Consider the following 21,394-nt stretch of genomic DNA (forward strand, 5'->3'; position numbering starts at 1 on the left):
ATTTTGAGGACAAATGAACAATTTCTATTAAGGTGAAGGGGGATAGCTTGGGGCACATTCTTGCAGAAAAAACCTTAATTCATTTACTTCATTAAGGTGTAATTATACCTTACAGAATTAGAAAATATATACTAAAAAAAAAATACCTTTGAAGGAGAGAGAGCCATTTGTCCTTCTGTTCTGGAGAACTGCAATAAGAAAATGGGAGACAAAATTAAACTACGCAAAATACTTATTTTAACTTTTTAAATTCAGATGGAATAACAACAGCCTGTTACTGATATGGGCCCACATGGCTGCAAGCTTGGCATAACTGTGTCCTAAAGAACCCTGAAGTGAAATGGCTATTAGGAAGAACTACACAGTCAAGCATAGTGTTATTAAAACCTCCTGGATGGATCCAAGACAGACCCACTTCTCTACTTCATGGCTCTTTTACAAGTGGTATACTGATAGTGGAAAAGGTAAATGACTGGGAATTCAAAAATTGCATGCATTCAAAAATACATGCAATATGTATCATTATGGACATATCACATAACATCGCTAAGCTTCAACACCCACATCTGTAATTATCTCAGAGTGTTTTTGTAGTTTTCAGTGGCATGCAAATAAAAACTATGTTTCTTTTGAGATTAAAGAGATTAAGGAGAAATCTGGCATATTGATGGAAATACCTTGGCTCAGAAACCAGTTTATTGTCAGCAAAAGAAACATTTATTTCTCTATACATATGGTAGGACTAAAATTTAGCCAATGAATTAATACAAAATTTATTTTTAATTACTATAATCATCTAAGATCAATTCATTTAAACAAATAACTATTAATTTTCCTGCTGAAGTCACTGCTGCATTTAATTCTTAAAAATAAAGTTTATTTCTATATGGTCTTGTTACTCATTAGCTCTTAAAATCATATTTCTAACCTTCTCAAAGAAGTTGGAAACACTAGTTATTTTCTTCTTCCAGAAAAATACACTTAACAAATATTTGTAATTTGTTTCTTTGTTGCTTACAATTTTCCCCATAAGTAATCTCCCAGAATTGGTCATTCCAAAGTGCACTGTATCTCTTTTGCCACTGACCAATTTTCATCTTTCATAATGCTTATAATCTTTTACGCCTTCTTTCATAAACAGAAGATTTTCTAGGTTCATTAATGTCAAATATTGCATTTATTTAGCAAAAATTTATGTTGAAAAAAAGGGTGTGTTTTCTTTAGACTTTTAAACTTTTTTCAAAGCAATTAAGAAGATCACCCCTTTAAACACATAGTATTTTTTAAAACTTTTTTTGGCATTTTTTAAAACTTCTAATTGACATGTAAGATACACAAACTGTAGAATGCTTAAAAGTACAGTTTGAAAATTTTTCACAAATTGAACATACCCATGTGACTCACACCCATATTCCACAGAAAACCACCTTTTCAGGTGTCCCTGTGTTCATTTTCAGGCACTAGTTCCCACTATCTTGACTTCTAACAAAACAGAACAGTTTTGTTTGTTTGAGCACTTCTTATAAATGTAACCATATAGTATGTGCTATTTTTGTACACGGCTTCTTTCATTTAGCATTATATTTGTGAGACAGCCATATTACTGTATGTGGTTTTAGCTTGTTCATTCTCATTGCTGTACAGCGTTCCATTGTTTGAATATACAGTAATTGTGAGTAATGAGTTAATCAAAAGGAACAAATTTTTAAGTGCATCAGGTCAACTCATTGAAATTGATTTGGTAATTTTGTAGTTCCGCTATCTCTTGCTCTAGGCAAGAATCCAGGACTTCTCTTTCCTTGCTACTGCTGCTGCTAAGTTGCTTCAGTGGTGTCCGACTCTGTGCGACGCCAGAGACGACAGCCCACCAGGCTCCCCCGTCCCTGGGATTCTCCAGGCAAGAACACTGGAGTGGGTTGTCATTTCCTTCTCCAATGCATGAAAGTGAAAAGTGAAAGTGAAGTCGCTCTGTCGTGTCTGACTCCTAGCGACCGTCCATGGGATTTGCCAGGCAAGAGTACTGGAGTGGGTTGCCACTGCCTTCTCCAAGGCACTTTTATAGAACTAAAAACAGAAGTACTCCAAAATCAAGGCTAGCTCTGAGTTTAATAAGCACCTATGATAAGAGCCAGGAGAGAAGAAAGTGGTATATCTTAGTGAAAGAAAAAGGGTGAGACAGACAGGAAAGACTCCCTTAAACCTGGGAGGAGACAGAATCTGTTACCCTTAAGAGTTGGCTGGGAACCATGCACCACTCAGTTGAGGTGCCTAACGAGACAGAAAGCTCCCTGAGGAAATGATTATAAGGAGTAAGTGGGGAGGCTTGCTCCTAGGAACTAAGGTTTTTATTTTACATCAATAGAGACTTGCAGCCCACAGGTGGCAAGGAATCAGAGCATCTATGGATGCCAAAAACCAACTCTGGGCATAAAAGAGAGAACGTCAGCAGAGATCACAAGAGACTGAAGGTCAGAAGCATTTCATCTGTTTCGAGGACATCACAGAAGTCTCCTGTATTCTGGTTCTACCCTAAGAAAACAGGGGTTCCATTAAAGAAGAAAATTTTATTTCCTAAAAGCCTGGCTAAATAGGGGCTCAAGGTAGATTTTAATTTGATCGATACATAAACAGGCTCTTGTGGCATACCTGAATTTGTAGAATAAGATTCATATTAGGTACCTAAATTAAAATGTTATTCTGATTCCTCTTATAGATAGATCATTGTCAGATTTAAATACTTTCATTATCTTCTGAATAATGTTCCCATTTTATTGCACTGTTCCCACTTTATTATTGTATTTGTCTTAAACCCAAGGAGAAGTTCCTATTTTCCTGACAGAGATAGACCCTAGCGTGAATAGCATCCAAATAGTGAATAAGCATCCACATAGTGATAGAGGTAAGAAATTTCTTTTAGTCTGTTTCAAGATGTGGCATCTACACCACTTCCCAAGGTAAATCATGGAAAATTCACATGTATTGACCACTCTTCCCCCAATTTGACTTAATTGGGAATTTCTTAGAGATTCTGACAGTTGATATCAGCCTTTGATTTCAAAACTATTAGTCTACATTTTTGTTTTCTTATAAATATTAGAGTGACTGGCTATGAAAGACTGCTTCTTGAGCTGCTAGCCCAATAGCATTTTAAAGCGATCATGAACTAGATTTTCTTAATATTTATTTATATAAATGATTTCTGATGTTCTTTACTCTTTGGTAAAGATCCAAGCCACTTTCTTGGATCATTTCACTTCAGGCTGAAAAATTTCTGTCAGCATTTTTGTTTTTGTAGTACAGTTCTGCTGGCAGTAAATTCTTAGAGTTTAAAAAAATTTTATTTCACTTTCATTTTTGAAGGATATTTTTGCTAGATATAATATTCTAGGTTGAAAGGTTTTTCTTTAATTATTTTTTTAATTGAAGTATAGTTGAATTTAAATTGAATTCCATTTAACGTGTTATAGAAAAATCCAAATGAACTTTGTGGCCAACCCAGTATTATATCTGCTTTAGGTGTACAACACAATGATTGAATATTTTTCTACATTATATCCCATTAAAAGCTACTATATTAATTATAATCCCCTGTGCTGTACAATATATCCTTGGTTCTTATCTGTTTTATCCATAGCAGTTTGTATCTCTTAATCCCATAGCTGTAATGTGTGCCTCCCCACCTCTCTCTCCCCATGGTAACCACTACTTTATTTTCTGTTATCTTTGAGTCTATTTCTGCTTTTGTATTTCCATTCATTTTAATTTCTTGATTCCATGTATAAGTGATATTATACAACATTTATCTTTTGCTGACATATATCACTAAGCACAATATTCTGAAGGTTCATTCATGTTGCTGCAGATGGCAGAAGTTCATTCTTTTTTACGTCTGAATAATACTCCATCCTGTGTGTGAGTATATATGCACTGTATCTTTATCCATCCATTCGTCTGTTCATGGACGCTTGGGTTGCTTCCATATCTTGACTCTTATAATGACACTATGAACATTGGGTACATGAATCTTTTTGAATTAGTGTTTTTGCTTTTTTTCTGAATGTATATCCAGGAGTAGAACCGCTGGATCCTATAGCAATTCTAGTTTTAGTTTTTTTTGAAGAGCCTCCATACTGTTTTCCACAATGGCTGTACCAATTTACATTCCCAACAGAGTACAGGGGTTTCCTTTTATCTACATCCTCAAAAACATTTGTTCTTGTCGATGACTGCCATTCTGAAAAGTGTGAGGTGATATCCCATTATTGTTTTGATTTACATTTCTCTTATAATTAGCAAGGTTGAACATCTTTTCATATGCTGTTAGCTAGCTATCTGTAAGTCATCTTTAGAAAAGTGTCTATTCAGGTCTTCTGCCAATTTTGGACTGTTTGTTTTTTGATACTGAGTTGTATGAACTGTTTAGTTTAGATATCAATCTTTTGTTGAACTCATTATTTGCAAATATCTTCTTGCATTCTGTAGGTTGTCTTTTTGTTTTGTCAATGGTCTCCTTTGCTATGTAAGAGCTTTTTAGTTTAAGGGCATTTCTTTATTTTTGCTTTTCTTTATTTTGCCTTAGGAGACAGATCCAAAAAAATAGTTACTGTTTATGTCAAAGACTGTTCTGCCTATGTTTTCGTCTATGAATTTCATGGTTTCTGGTCTTACATTTAGGCCTTTAATACATTTTGTCTTTATTTTCATTTACAGTATGAAGGGATGTTCTGACCTCACTGTTTCACACATAGATGTACAGTTTTCCTAGTACCATTTGTTGAAGAGACTTTAATCTCTCCATTGTATATTCTTGCCTCCTTTGTAGTAGATTAATTGACCGAAAGTGTGTGGGTTTATTTCTGGGATCACTATTCTATTTCATTGATCTATGTATCTATTTTTGGGCTAGGCTCATGCTGTTTTGATTACTGTAGCTTTGTAGTATAATTTGCAGTCTGGGAGGGTAACACCTCTAGCTTTGTTCTTTTTTCTCAAGATTACTTCGGCAATTCAGGGTCTTTTGTACTTCCATATGAATATCAGGATTATTTGTTCAGTTCTGTGAGGCCACTTTAACAATATTAATTCATCTAATCTAAGAGCATGGGAGATCTTTCCATTTTCTTGTATCAGCTTCAGTTTCCTTGAATATTTTAGTTTTCAGTGTATAGGTCTACGTTAAGTTTATTCCTAGGCATTATATTCTTTTTGCTATGATTTTAGATGGGATTTTTTTTCTTGCTTTCTCTTTCTGTTAGTTTAGTACTTGTATATGGAAAAGCAACAGATTTATGTATATTAATCTCATATCCTGCAACTTCTGAATTCATCTATTAGTTCTAATAATTTTGGGTGGAGACATTGGGGTTTTCTATACATAGTATCTTGTCATCTGCAAATAGTGACAGTTTTACTTCTGCTCTTCCACTTTGGATGCCTTTCTTTTTCTTGTCTGATTGCTGTGAGTTAGACTTCCAATAGCATGTTAAATAGAAATGGTAAGAGTGGGCATCCCTGTCTTTCTTTTTAATTTAGAGGAAAGGCTTTCAGCTTTTCACCATTGAGCATGATATTAGGTCTGGGTTTATCAAAATGTTCTTTATTATGCTGAGATATATTCTCTATAATCCAACTTTGATGAGAGTTTTTATCATGAATGGATGTTGAATTCTGCCAAATACACTTTCTGTGTCTCGACACAGAAAGGATTTTTATCCTTCCATTTGTTAATGTGACATATCACACTGATTGATTTGCAAATACTGAACTGTCCTTGTGCCCCTGGAATAAATCCTACTTCATCATGGTGTATGGTTCTTTCTATATACTGTTGGTTCCATTTGCTAATATGTTGCTAAGGGTTTTTGCATGTCTATTCATCAAAGATATTGACCTCTAATTTTTTTGGAGCATCTTTGTCTGGTTTTGGTATCAGGGTAATGGTGCTCTCAGAGAATGAGTTTGGGAGTGTCTCCTTCAATTTTTTTGGAGAGTTTGAGAGGATTGATATTAGCTTTCCTTTATATGTTTGGTAGAATTTTCCTGCGAAGCCAGAATTTCCCTGTGAATTTCTAGACTTTTGTTTGCTAGCAGTTTTTAAAAAAATAACAAATTCAATGACAGTACTAGTGATCAGTCTGTTCAAATTGTTTGTTTACTCCTAATACAATGTTAGCAGGTTTTGTTGGAAATTTGTCTATTTCTTCTATGTTGTCCAATTTGTTGGCAAACAATTGTTCACAGGATTCACTGATGATTTTTGTATCTCTGTGGCATTGGTTGTTAATTTCTCCTCTTTCATTTATTTTATTTCCTTGGGCCCTCTCCCTTTTCTTCTTGGGGAACCTCATTAAAGGTTTATCAATTCTGTTTATCTTTTCAAAAAACAAGCTCATGGTTTCATTGATCTTTTCTATTTTTTTGGGGGGGGTGGAGGGACTGTATTTTATTTGTTTCTTTTCTGATCCTTACTATTTCTTTCCTTCTGCTGACTTTGGGGCTTTGTTTGTTCTTCTCTTTCTATTCCTTTAGATGGCAGGTTAGGTTGTATTAGAGATTTTTCTTGTTTCTTGAGGAAGGCCTGTATTGCTAGAAGCTTTCCTCTTAAGAGATGCTTTTGCAACATCCTGCTGTGTTTCCACTGTTATTTTTCTCAAGGTATTTTCTCATTTCTTCTTTCATTTTATCATTGACCCACTGGATTTTCAGTAGCATGTTGTTTAGTCGCCAAGTATTTGTGCTTGTCATGCTTTCCCTGCTGTAACTTGCTGTAATTATTTTCCAGTCACTACTGGAAAAGATGCTTGCTATAATTTCTATCCTGTTAAATTTATTTACACTTGTTTTCTGGCCTAGTATGTAATATATCCTGGAGAATGTTCCATGTACACTTGAAAAGAATGTGTATTCTGCTGGTTTTGGTTGGAGTGTGCTGCAGTTATCTAATAAGTCTACCTGGTTTAGTATGCCATTTAAGGTCATTGTTCCTTTAATAATTTTCTGTCTGGATGATCTGTCTGTTGATGTAAGTGGGGTATTAACATCCCTTACTATTATTGTATTAATAATATTATTGTCAGTTTCTCCACTTATGTCTTTTAATATTTGCTTTACATGTTTAGCTGCTCCTGTACTGAGGGCATATATGTTAATGAGTACAGTATGCTCTACTTGTATTGGTCCTTGTTTTATAAAATAATGCTCTTTTTTGGTCTATTGCTATAGCTTTTTAAAAAATCAATTTTGTCTGTTAAAAATATTGCTACTCCAGCTTTCTTGTCTTTTCCATTCATATGAAATACAAAACATCTTTTCCATGTCGTCACTTTCAGTCTGTGTGTCTTTAGTTCTGAAGTGAGTCTCTTACAGGCAGCATATTGGTGTTTTTTTTTTTTTAAATCCAGTCAGCCATCCCATGTCTGTTGATTGGCACATTTAGTCCAGTGACATTTAAGGTAATTATTGAAAGGTATGTACTCATTGCCATTTTATTATTCTTTTCTGGTTGTTTTTGTAGTTCTTCTCTTGTCATTTCTTCTTTTTCTGTTTCTTCCCTTGTGGTTTTATGATTATCTTTAGTAGCATGCTTGTGCTCCTTTGTTTTTACTTTTTCAGTTCAGTTCAGTTCAGTCGCTCAGTCATGTCTGACTTTTTGCGACCCCATGAATCGCAGCACGCCAGGCCTCCCTGTCCATCACCAACTCCCGGGGTTCACTCAAACTCACGTCCATCGAGTCGGTGATGCCATCCAGCCATCTCATCCTCTGTCATCCCCTTTTCCTCCTGTCCCCAATCCCTCCCAGCATCAGAGTCTTTTCCAATGAGTCAACTCTTCGCACGAGGTGGCCAAAATACTGGAGTTTCAGCTTTAGCATCATTCCTTCCAAAGAAATCCCAGGGCTGATCTCCTTCAGAATGGACTGGTTGGATCTCCTTGCAGTCCAAGGGACTCTCAAGAGTCTTCTCCAACACCACAGTTCAAAAGCATCAATTCTTCGGTGCTCAGCTTTCTTCACAGTCCAACTCTAACAGCCATACATGATCACTGGAAAAACCATAGCCTTGACTAGACGGACCTTTGTTGGCAAAGTAATGTCTCTTTTTAAGTACCAATTATAGGTTTTTGATTTGTGGTTATCATGGGGTTCATATACTTTAACCTACAACTACATCTACTTGTTTTAAGCTGTAGTCATTTAAGTGAAACACATTCTAAAAGATGTATATTTTTTATCCCCCTCTCTGATATTTTCTGCTTTTGATGTTATATTTTACATTTTCATGTTATCCCTTAACTATTTATTTGTAGTTATAATAGCTACTTTTATATTTTTTATTCCCCTCTCTGACATTTTCTGCTTTTGATGTCATATTTTACATTTTCATATTATCCCTTAACTATTTATTTGTAGTTATAACAGCTACTTTTAGATATAACTTTTAATATATAACTTTTTAATATACTTTTAATATAGCTTTTTAGTTATAATATCTACTTTTAGCCCTTTTAGTAATAAAAAGACAATTGTTTGTCTTTTTATTTTCATACTAGCTCACTTAAGTGGTTGATTCTCAGTCCCTACTATTTACTTTCCTAGTGGGATTTTCCCTTTCCTACAGATTCTTATTTTCCACTTAGAGGAAATTCTTTAATTATTTTAGGGCAGGTTTAATATGGATGAACTCTTTCAGTTTTTGCCTTCTGAGAAGTCCTTTACCTCTTCTTTGACTCCAAATGATAATCTTGCTAAGTATCACAGGTTCCCTTTACACTTTGAATCCATCATGTCATGCTTCCTGTCCTATTTAGGATCCTCCTTGCTTCCTGTACCTGTGTATCTGTTAGTCTCTACAAGTTTGGCAAGTTTTCCACCATAATTTCATGAAATATTGAGTTTCAATTTCTCCCTCTCTTTGCCTTTTGGGTTACCTATAATGTGAATGTTGGTAAGCTTAATTAATGTTATTCCAGAGCTGTCTTAAACTCTTCTCATTTAAACACTTTTTCTGTTCTGATCAGGAGTTTATTATTCTGTTTTCCAGATCACACAGTGTACTATCCTTTCTAGTGTATGTTTTATTTTAGTTATTGAATTCTTCATTTCTAACTGGGTCCTCTTTTATTTTCTAGTTTCTTGTTAAAATTTTTCACTGTGTTCATCTATTTTTCCCTAATCAGGTTAATATTTTTACTATAAATGCTTTGAATTATTTTTCTTTTTTTTTTAATTTTTTATTCCTTTATTTCTCATGTGTTCCCCATCCTGAACCCTCCTCCCTCCTCCCTCCCCATACCATCCTGATAAACAGTTTATTACATATTTCTCTCAGGTTTTCTCTTACTTCTTCAACTGAAACCAGTTCCTCTGCCTTTTTCATGATGCTTAACATTTTCGGCCTCTGTGTATTTTGGTGAAACACTCACCTATTCCATTCTTGAAATGGTGTACTTAGGTGGGAGCATCCCTATACAGACTGTGTGTGCCCAGTGCCACTGGTGGCAGAGCTGGATCTGATGTAGATGAAAGTCAGACGTTTCCTCAGTGTATGCCAGCAGCAATAGCCTTGGGGGTGGATGTGGCTGGAAATGGATAGGTTAGAGCTGAAGCTACTTGTGAGGCAGGACTTCCTCTCTCTTCAATGGCTCTCAAATTGCTGCAGCAGAAGCCCTGAGATTCAGGCCTCAGCTGGCTCTGTTCCTGTAAGCGTGTGCTTTCATTTCTCTAAGTACTGGAACCTTTGTTGCAGAGTGGGGCCGTGCTGATGCAAGGTGGGGCTCGTGTGGGTTCTTGGTTCATGTCAGCCTCAGACAGACATCTGAGCTGTCTCTAATCTGCTGACTGTGCAAGAATCTGCAATTGTTTCCCTTACTCTGCTCATAGGCAGCTGTGGGTCTGCATCCCCTTTGTCCTTCTCCCTCCTCTGCTGCCTCCACCGTCATGTCCTGTACTGCAGGACAGGCAGGGTTTGTGTGAACTCTCCATATATTGTGGCATGAGCTGTAATGAATCAGGCGTCATCAGAGTTCTGGTCTGCCTCTGATGTACTCCTTAAGTAAGCACCAACGATGGCCACTGCTACCCACCCAAACATCACCTCAGGACCAAGTCACCTTTGGTGGCCCAAGTTCTGTTCCTAGTCATGGCAGCTCTTGGTCCAGTGGGGAGTTGCAACTGGAGGAAGCAGGGCTTGAGCATTTCTCCACCAGGCCCAAATCATGCACCACTGAGGTGCTTAGGGAAAACGAGCAGCCCCTAGAGCAATCCTCTATCAGACTTCTCCACTCTGCCTCAGGGGCAAGCCAGCTTATGAGTGTGTATGTGCGTTTCTGTGTATGAATGAGTGTGTACATGCATGCAAGCAGAGTCCAGGTTTCCCACAGCCTTCTTGTTAGTTCCAGCAGTTCTCCAATGAGCCAAGAGGGCTGGTCTTCCCTGTGTAGGATGCCAGGAGTGGGATGCCCAATCTGTGGTTTGAACTGCTCACTCCCCAGGGCAGGTCTCTGCCCGTGTAATCTCCCTTTTCCTCTGAGGATACTCCTGGTGGCAAGCTCCCAGCCTGATCACTTTTCTTTTCTTCCTGATTACGTGTGGATCTTTCTTACAGCCTTGGTTGTACAGGAGTCTTTCTGCCAGTTTTCAGTGAGAATCATTCCACATGTAGATGTGGAATAATCTACATGGGGGAAGGCAAGTTCTACATCCTCCTACTCTGCCACTTTGATCAATCTTGAGTCTTTAAACACTCTAAAGATGCTATTCGGTGATCTCTGAAACAGCCATAATTTCTGATGGGAAAACCACAGTGATGCAAACTGTTGTTCCCCTGTATGCAATGTGTTGTTTTTTTTCTGGCTGCTTTCATGATTTTCTCTTATATTTAGTTTATAGCAGTTTGTCTATAAATAAATAGGTGAAGTTTTATTCATACTACTCTCATTTAGGGTTCACAGAGCTCACTGAATCTGTACATATATGTCTTTCACCAAATTTGGGAGATTTTTAAATCACTATTTCTAAAATATTTGTTCTGCCACATTCCTTCTCTCTCTTCTTTCCGGAATTCCCATTACATGTATATTATACATTTTGGTTTTCCTCCAAGTCTGTGATGCATTTTTGATTAAAAAATCTTTTTTCCTCTCTTTCTCAGATTGGATAATCTCTGTTGATATACTTTCAAATTCACTGACTTATTTTTCTTTCATTTCCATTTTGCAACTAAAGCCACAGAGAGAATTTTTTAAAATTTAAGATATTATAATTTTTAGTTCTAGAATTTTCATTTGGCTTTTGAAAAATATTTTCTATGTCTCTGCTAAGATTTCCTATCTTTTCACTCATTTCAATTGGCTTCTTCTTTTACCTACTGAGCATAGTTTTAAGAGTTGCTTGTAAGTTCTTTTATAGAAATTCTAACTAATAGATCATCTCATGATTGGCTTCTATTTATTATCTTTTTCCTTTCTAGATACTTCATAGATTAAAAAACTTCAGATAACACTCTAGACATTATAAATATCTTATTCTGGAGACTCTGAGTTTTGTTATATTTGCAAAATAATGTTGATCTTTTAACAGACAACTCATTTTATTAGATTCAAGCTGAAAATCCCATCTCTCCTGTGTTCAGCAGAAACTCAGTGCAAGTCTTTCAGCCTTAGCTTGAAGCTGCTTTAAGTCTGTTCCATGCATGTGTGGTTCAGCATTCAGCTGGGCAGAGTCTAAACAGAAAATCTGGAGCTTCCTTTCTCTGATACTCTTCTTTCTGAGATTTCCTCCCTCAAGTTCCTGCAGCTGTGGCTGACCCAAACCCTATACTTCGGTGTTTCAGCCCAGAATGCCTGAGGTTTTGTCAGTTTAGATGCCCTGTACCACGATTTGACTGCAGCCTGCCCTCAGGCTGATGCCTTAAAAGCAGGAAACTCATGCAGTGCTGATGCCTTGTTCCGTTTCAATTCTTCTCCCAAATCTGCCAACATTTGTTGGCCACTTTCCAGAACCTTCAGGAGGTTGTTGTTTGTGTTTTGTTCAGTTTATAGTTGTTATCTGTAGAGTTGTCCGTGTGTTAAGACCTCACTCTGCCATACCAGAGTCTGAACTCTTCCACACTACTTTTTTTTTTTTTAAAGAGTAATCTTTTAATTTCAAGATAGGTTTAGATTTTCAGGAAAGTTGCAAAGATAGTACAGAGAATCCCTGTATACCTCACACCCAGTTTTTGTTTCTTCTAATGTTATCCTCTCACATTATCAAGGCACATCCATCAAACTAGGAAACCAATATTGGTACACTACCATTAACTACACTACTGACTTCAGATTTCACCAGTGTTTCCATTAATGTCCTTTCCCTATTTTCTACTGTAGGATACCACGTAGTAGATTCAGATATCATGTCTCCTTACTGACCTTTTCTGGGCCTTTTCATGTTTTTTTTTTTTTGATTGTGACAATTTTGAGGCTTACTGGTCAGGTAACTCTATAGAACATTCCTCAATTTGGGCTTATCTGATATTTTTCTTGTGATTAGACTGGGTCTATGGGTATTGGAGACAAATACCACAGTAGCTTCTCATCACACTATCAAAGCATAGATGATGTCCACATGACATCACCAGGGATGTTAACTTAGTCATTCAGTTAAAGTACTATACTTTTTGAGGAATTATTTTATAAATTATTCTATATTTTCCCTTCTACTTAAAAAAGTTTTATGGAAACTCCTTATTTAAAGACATAAGGTAGTCTCACCCTTCACTTGAAATCCCTTCCTTTCAGCTGTAAACACCAGGGAGATTAAACAATATGAAATGACAATATTTAGAGAAGCTTGTCATGAAAAAGAAGACACATGGAGAATGATACAAATGTATGTTTCTTCTAAATAAATTCTTAAAATCCTGTGGTAGGTCAAGAGTGCATAATAGAATTTAATGGCATGCCTTTCCTTTATTAGAAGATTAACAGCTCCAAAAAAGTACTTATTTGGTTTTAAAATGATGCCTGAGGAGTTGGATGGTAATGAGGAAGTAGAAAGAAAATTGTGTGCTTGAAATAAAAACCAGCTCTTTTAAGTGTAAAACAAATACTGAACATGCAATTGTTCAAAATCATAAGTCTGAGTTTTCATATGCTCATTCTGAACAGAAAAGTGTCAGTTTAGCCTGTTCAGATAAGAGCACAAAGATTCTCTCTTCATACATTCTCCAACTCCATCCCAGCCAAGGAATAAGTCTTAGGAAACTGACTTTCCTTCCTTGAATTCATAAATCTGGTTTTTATTGTCACACCTCTGTAGATACCAAGTTAGAACATGATGTGCAGTTAGGAACCACATTATTTCATGACATTAAATTTATTTCTATAATCATAAACTATTTTTAAAGAAAATCTGGGAGTATAAACCAGTTATTCAAGCTTAATCGGAGTCTTTTATGGAATTTGTTTCAGTAAAACATCTGTTTCAGTGGTTTAAAAAGCTAACTTGAAAACTCAATATATAAAACAGTGCCTAAACATGAGGGAAGGGAATACTGGAGAGGGAGGTCCTAGAACTCTGATTACTCTATTCCTCGTCCATGGTGTTCGAGGTGTTTAAGTAGCCCCTTTAAAAAGTCACAGCTCAAACCAAGGTAAATGCTTTCAAGAGTTCTCAATATTTACCATTACCTTTCATATCTTTTAATAAAACACTCTTTGGGGGAAACATAAAGTATACAGGTGTATTTATTGAAGGTGTGCCAAAAGATGAGTTATTGGCTTTAGAATACAAATGAACTTCTCTACAAAACAGAATAGATCAATCAGAATAAAATATTTTTCTTTAAAAAATTATGGGAACAAAAAAAAAATTATGGGAACAAAACTGAATTATCTTTTTTTCCTCTCCATTCTAGAAATTACATAGCTGATTGTATTTCATGGTAGCAATCCCAAGTGAATAATATAAGACAAGCTATGGTTCTCACCTGAAAGTGGCCACGAAGTTCACTGTGGGCCAGCCCAAGACAAAGGATTTCGTGGCATTGGTGTTGCCTTCTCCCACTTCATCCACACAGCTTGCTGTCCACATGTCACTTAATTTTATTTTATTTTTTATCTTAAAGTTATTGTTATATCTAGAAAGAGAAAAACCAGATAGGATTTCTTATTAATTTGTTTCTTATTTTTCATAAATTTGTTACTTTGTTTCAAATTTCTCATAAATTTGTTTTATGAGAACTTCTGTACTTGTGATAAGAAGACAGTTTTACTAATCATGGGCAAAGAATGTCTTATTCATTGTTTTTACCTTCAGTGAATTGTAACATGTTCGGTTACCTTAGCCTAAAAAGGCCTTTGAAACATTTGACATATTGGTCCTAATGCTTGCATTGATGGCAGCAAATAGCCATAAACTGGCAATTTTATTTTCTATATGTTGAACATTGCATTTGGATCAAAAACCCAAATTTAAACTTATTGCTGTTATAAAAAGTTAATTCATTTATTACTTATAACTTATTTATTTCCAAAAATATATAAATGGCTGGGTAAAAACTGAACATAAACATTCTTTATTAAAATATTTATAAAATTTCCACCTTATATGCACTAAAAATATAACCAGGAATTAGAGAAATTTACAATGCATTTCCAACTGAGTGGTTGTATGACTTTTTAGTCTTTACAAGCAAAGATTATTTTAAATTTCCTTTTTAAAGATTTTTGTCTTACCACTTCCCTTATATTGTGGCTAAAACTGAAAAAAAAACTATAGCCTAAAAATAGACCTTAAACTGGAAAAAAAGAGGCCAGGAAGTATTATACTTAAAGTAGAGTTGATATAATTGATATTTATCTCTGGATACCCAGAAAATGATCTACTTTTAAGTTGGCAATGAAATTGCTTTTTGAATTTCTATCTAATCCTCCTTACAACCCTGGTATTGAAACCATCATTCTCTTGACCTACTTTACAGGTTTAATGCTTATAATGGACCTGAAACTTAAACAGTTAGAAGGCACTGGTTAAGGATGAAGAGAATGCCTTAGGAAACCTCAGTACTTTCTACCATTCAGAACCAATTATGGAAACACTAAAAGCTAAAATGAAAATCAAAGATACTTCATATTCCTAAAACTCCTCATGGAATATTTAAAGCTAAAATTCTTCAGTAGAATTTATAAACTGAAACAATGTTTTAGGAGCCTTTACATGAATGACAATCTCGATTCAGAGCCTCATCTATACTTCACACATAAGGCAAACAATGTAAATATAATAGAAAAGTGCCTTGTGGCATAATGGCTTCATTCTTTATTTCAATATTTTCCACCCTATTGCTATAAATCATTAGATTTTTTTTAAAGTAAAATCTTACTTTTTCTCTTAAAAATCTTACTTCTTGATGGCAGCTATTTAAGGTAATATAAAATTGAAACTATGAATCTTTTGGGAGGAACAATATGTTTCTGTATCCGCCTTCATACATTTTGAGTTTGTTTGTTTTTTTAAATGCAGGCCTCTCTTTATATTAGAAACGTCAGATACCATGTGGGAACTTGTATATCTATTCATCTGGAAAAACGGCATTCCAATAATGCCTTCCCTAGATCAATAAACTGTCAAGACTGCCTACTCCCTTATATTAATACAAAAAAACAAGGAGCTATCTAAAGTGTAAAAAACACTTTCATTCTAATGGTCAATATGTATTGAGAACTTATCATTTACCAGTAATTGTTAACACGTTACACATATTGGTTTAATCCTGAAACAGTTTTTTTATAGACAAGAAAATGTTGTCACAGGGAGATTAAGTAATTTGCCAAAAGTCCAACAGATTAACTAGCAGAGCTAGAATTTGAACCTGAGCAGGGTTGACTCTTGAGCTTACTTATGCTCATAACCATTATGTATCTATAAAAAGTCCTGTGGACATGGCCATTCTTACAAAGCACCTGGAGGGGTCTGTGTCTCCATGAAGTTTTCTTCAGCTTTATTATCTTAAACCTTCAGGTGAGTTCAGTCACTCAGTCCTGTTTAACTCTGCGACCCCATGGACTGCAGCAAGCCAGGCTTCCCTGTCTATCACCAACTACCGGAGCTTACTCAAACTCATGCCCATTGAGTCAGTGATGCCACCCAACCATTTCATCCTCTCTCATCCCCTTCTCCTCCCACCTTCAATATTTCCCAGCGTGAGGGTCTTTTCCACTGAGTCAGTTCTTCGCATCAGGGGGCCAAAGTATTAGGGTTTCAGCTTCAGCATCAGTGCTTCCAATGAATATTCAGGACTGATTTCCTTTAGAATTGACTGGTTGGATCTCCTTGCTGTCCAAGGGACTCTCAAGAGTCTTCTCCAACACCACAGTTCAAAAGCATCAATTCTTTGGCACTCAGCTTTCTTCAGAGCCCAACTCTCACATCCATACATGACTACTAGGAAAACCATAGCTTTGACTGGATGGACCTTTGTTGGCAAAGTAATGTCTCTGATTTATAACAGGCTGTCTAGGTTGGTCATAGCTTTTCTTGGAGCAAACGTCTTTTAATTTCATGGCTGCCTTCACCATCTGCAGTGATTTTGGAGCCAAAGAAAATAAATTCTGTCACTGTTTCCATTGTTTCCCCATCTACATGCCATGAAGTGACTGAACCACTGGCCATGATGTTAGTTTTCTGAATGTTGAGCTTTAGGCCAACTTTTTCACTCTCCTCTGTAACTTTTCATCAAGAGGCTATTTAGTTCTTCTTCACTTTCTGCCATAAGGGTGGTGTCATCTGCATATCTGAGGTTACTGATATTTCTCCTGGCGATCTTGATTCCAGCTTGTGATTCATCCAGCCCAGCATTTCTTATGACGTACGCTGCATATAAGTTAAATAAGCACAGTGACAACATGCAGCCTGACATACTCCTTTCCCAATTTTGAACCAGTGTGTTGTTCCATGTCCAGTTCTAACTATTGCTTCTTGACCTGCATACAGATTTCTCAGGAGGCAGGTAAGGTGGTCTGGTATTCCCATGTCTTCAAGAATTTTCCACAGTTTGTTGTGATCAAAGGCTTTGGCGTAGTCAATAAAGCAGAAGTAGATGTAGAGGTTTTTCCGGAACTCTGTCGCTTTTTCAATGATCCAATTGATACTGACAATTTGATCTCTGGCTCCCCTGCCTTTTCTAAATTCAGCTTGAACACCTGGAAGTTCATGGTTCACATACTGTTAAAGCCTGGCTTGGAGAATTTTGAGCATTACTTTGCTAGTGTGTGAGATTAGTGCAATTGTGTGGTACTTTGAACGTTCTTTGGCATTGCCTTTCTTTGGAATTAGAATGAAGATTGACCTTTTCCAATCCTGTGGGCACTGCTGAGTTTTCCAAATTTGATGGCATATTGAGTGCAGCACTTTCACAGCATCATCTTTTAGGATTTGAAATAGCTCAAGTGGAATTTCATCACCTCCACTAACTTTGTTCATAGTGATGCTTCCTAAGGCCCACTTGACTTCTTATTCCAGGATGTCTGGCTCTAGATGCATGATCACACCATCGTGGTTATCTGGGTCATGAAGATCTTTTTTGTATAGTTCTTCTGTGTATTCTGGTCACTCTTCTTAATATCTTTTGCTTCTGTTAGGTCCATACCATTTCTGTCCTTTATTGTTCCCATCTTTAATAAAATGTTCCCTTGGTATCTCTGATTTTCTTGAAGAGATCTCTAGTCTTTCCCATTCTATTGTTTTCCTCTATTTCTTTGCACTGATTACTGAGGAAGGCTTTCTTATCTCTCCTTGCTATTCTTTGGAACTCTGCATTCAAATGGGTATATCTTTCCTTTTCTCCTTTGCCTTTAGCTTCTCTTCTTTTCTCAGCTATTTGTAAGGCCTCCTCAGACAACCGTTTTGCCTTTTGCATTTCTTTTTCTTTGGAATGGTCTTGATCACTGCCTCCTGTACAATGTCATGAACCTCTGTCCATAGTTCTTCAGGAACTCTGTCTATCAGATATAATCCCTTGATTCTATTTGTCACTTACACTGTATAATCGTAAGGAATTGGATTTAGGTCAAATCCCTTGGAAGAAATGGAGTAGGCACATAGTCAACAAAAGAGTCTGAAAAGCAGTACTTGGATGTAATCTCCAAAACGACAGAATGATCTCTGTTCGTTTCCAAGGCAAACCATTCAATATCACAGTAATCCAAGTCTATGTCTTGACCAGTAACGCTGAAGAAGCTGATGTTGAACATTTTTATGAAGATCTACAAGAACTTCTAGAACTAACACCCAAAAAAGATATCCTTTTTGTTATAGGGGACTGGAATGCAAAAGTAGGAAGTCAAGAGATACCTGGAGTAACAGGCAAATTTGGCCTTGGAGTACAAAATGAAGCAGGGCAGAGGCTAACAGAATTTTGCCAAGAGAACGCATTGGTCATAGCAAACAATCTCTTCCAACAACACAAGAGACAACTCTACCCATGGACATCACTAGATGGTCAATACCTATATCAGACTGACTATAGTCTTTGCAGCCAAAGATGGAGAAGCTCTATACAGTTAGCAAAAACAAGACTGGGAGCTGACTGTTGCTCAGATCATGAACTCCTTATTGCCAAATTCAGACTTAAATTGAAGAAAGTAGGGAAAACCACTAGACCATTCAGGTATGACCTAAATTTTAAAACTTACTCTTCTAAATCTCCTTACCTACAAGGCTTTCTGATGGGGACTCTTTTTTTATGGACTTGGGGGACAAATCTCATGAACATTTATGTCCATAAAGCTAAAGGTACTAGTTTAAAAATATTTAAAACTAGCATTTCAATTTATATTCAGATGGAGAACCTTAGGGTCACAGTGTGTTTCTTCAGATTTTTCACTTCAATTTTTAATAGTATTAGATTATTCCAATAGAAATTTAAAAGTATGAATTCTAGATTTCACTCTATTCCAAGATGGAGATGTTCTAGTAAATACATTTTGGGGTAGAGAACATGTTATATTCCATAAGTATCTGATGGTAATCCTATTAGTAATGAATTAATAATTGGAACTTTTTTTCTCCTCATCTTTTTGACCTACAGAGAATTCATCATTACTTCCATATTTCTTTCAGGAAATGGAATATGAAAATAGTGATGGTTTAAGAGAGTATGAAATAACTACTTCCATTTCCTTGTGTATGCTCAGTTGTGCCTGACTTATTGTGACCCCATGGACTGTAACCCATTAGGCTTCTCTGTCCCTGGAATTTCTGCGGCAAGAATACTGGAGCTAGTTGCCATTTCCTTCTGCAGGGGATCTTCCCAACTCAGGGATCAAACACGTGTCTCTTGTGTCTCCTGCATTGGCAGGTGGGTTCTTTACCACTGTGCCACCTGGGAAGCCCTTTTATTTCCTTTTTTGTATATTCCAAATAGGTGCTGTAAGGATATTAACACAGGGGATATATCAGCTTCTTTCTAAATACAGTGATGCTCAAACATTGTTTTAAAAAATGTAAAGACACAATTCTATAGGAAAATAAATTTTAATTTACCTTTCTAATGAATATCAAAAGTGGTCCTTAAGGTTGCATCCAGCTTTAATATTAACAGTTGTTTTAATTCAATATGGAAAAGAATGACAATAAACTCAAAACAATTTTAGGCAAACATTGTCAACATTCTGCATGAAATGGAGTAAATAAAATACCTTATCCAAAGAAAGACTTTTAAATCATCCTGTATTATTGTACTCACTAAAATCCACTTATTTTGACTAAATAAATATGTGGCAGTTGGCCAACTATTTATCCCCCCTGAGTTTATTTCTATAGCATCAACTTAAGGACTGAAAGCACTTTCCAAATGGAGCCTGAAGATAAGCTGAGGCAATACTGAACATAAGGTAGTGGATCTGTTCACTAAGTATATGATTAAGTACTAAATAACTCAGTTATTTATAACTGAGTAATAAATAAATAAATAACCTAGTTTATTCCAAAAAGTAATTGATTCAGGGTTCAACTCAATCCTGCATACAGGGGTGAGAAGTGATAGGGAGGACATAGGTTTAGTGTATCAGGGAACTACTTCTTGGTTGCTATTTCAGAAAGAATAAATTATCTCATATTAAGAAGGATCTGTCAGTATATTAAAATGTTTGATATACATATATATATATATATATACACACATGTATAAATCAGCAATTTCCTGAAAAATTGTGGTAAAAGTTTTGCAAGATGGCAGCTTTTATTTGTTGTTCAATCGCTAAGTCAAGTCCACCTCTTTGCAACCCCATGGACTGCAGCACACCAGGCTTCTTTATCCTCCTCTGTCTCCTGCAGTTTGCTTAAATTTATGCCCATCAAGTCAGTGATCCTATATTGATGTCAGTATTCAACAGTAATGATTCAGTATTCAACGGTAATGTTATCTCCTCAAATATACGTTTTCTTTATGTCAAGGAGAAAGAGTTCACGCCCTCACAAAATTAACTTAGACCACTCATACTCTTTAATATCCCCAACAAATGTAGACAGTACTTAAAAATTAAACAATCCAACTTCTGTATATTTATCAAAGAACTGAAATCAGGATCTAGAAGGGATATTAGCACTTTCACGTTCAATGAAGCACTATTTACAATAGACAAGATGTGGAAATGAATTAAATGTCCACCGACACATACATACAGTGGAACAGTATTCAGCTTTAAGAAATCCCATCATACACAACAACACGGATGAAACCAGAGGACACGATGCTAAGTAAAATAAGCCAATCAGAGAAGAACAATGATTCTACTTATATGAGGTATCTAAGGGAGTCAAACTCACAGAACCTAAGTGGAATATAGGTGGCAAAGGGCTGGGGAAAGGTGGAATGTGGGGAGCTGCTGACTAATGAATATACATTTTCATTTATGCAAGATGAATAAATTCTAGAGATGCTGCTGTGCAACACTGTGCCTATGAACAATACTGTACTGTACCCTTAATTTGCTTAGAAGGTAGATCTCAATGTTAAATATTCCCACCACAATAAATTTTTCCTAAGGGAAACACATTCAGAAACAGCTTTGCATTTATTATCTTTGCATATGGTTTTAAAAGATCAACAGTTCATTAAACATTCTATATCATTTCTTAATTAGTTAGATGAGTAATTAGTTAGATCCTTTTACTCATCACAAGAGAAAGACTGATGCAAAAAACAAAACAGAACAAACACTAACTGGTTGAGGAATCTTGTATAACATCCATAAAAAAAAGAGGTAAGTTATAGAGACAGCATGGATGAAATTTTGATCGATTCATATTGATTAAATGCATGGAGTTTGACATATGATAGACCTACATTCAAATGTGGGCTCAACTAATTACTAATTTTGTTATCTTGGGAAAGTCACTTAATTTCTTTAAGAAAC

General features: G+C 36.0%; 1 protein-coding gene across 6 annotated transcripts in view; it reads right to left on the reverse strand.

The window, feature by feature from the left end:
* The window catches only part of ARHGAP20 (Rho GTPase activating protein 20), a 215,923-nt gene that overhangs the window by 59,577 nt on the left and 134,952 nt on the right, over positions 1-21,394 (reverse strand). For 5 of the 6 annotated variants that reach the window (XM_005215783.5, XM_059874706.1, XM_059874705.1 and 2 more), the window contains exons 4-5: positions 13,966-14,115; positions 147-188 (exon numbers count right to left, since the gene is read on the reverse strand). In XM_005215783.5, coding sequence (XP_005215840.1) covers positions 147-188; positions 13,966-14,115 — 192 coding nt within the window. Of the gene's footprint in view, positions 1-146; positions 189-13,965; positions 14,116-21,394 lie in introns of those variants that run through there. The other variant, XM_059874707.1, reaches the window with a different exon arrangement.

This window comes from Bos taurus, chromosome 15 (genome assembly GCF_002263795.3).
Source record: "Bos taurus isolate L1 Dominette 01449 registration number 42190680 breed Hereford chromosome 15, ARS-UCD2.0, whole genome shotgun sequence".
Taxonomy (NCBI): Eukaryota; Metazoa; Chordata; class Mammalia; order Artiodactyla; family Bovidae; genus Bos; species Bos taurus.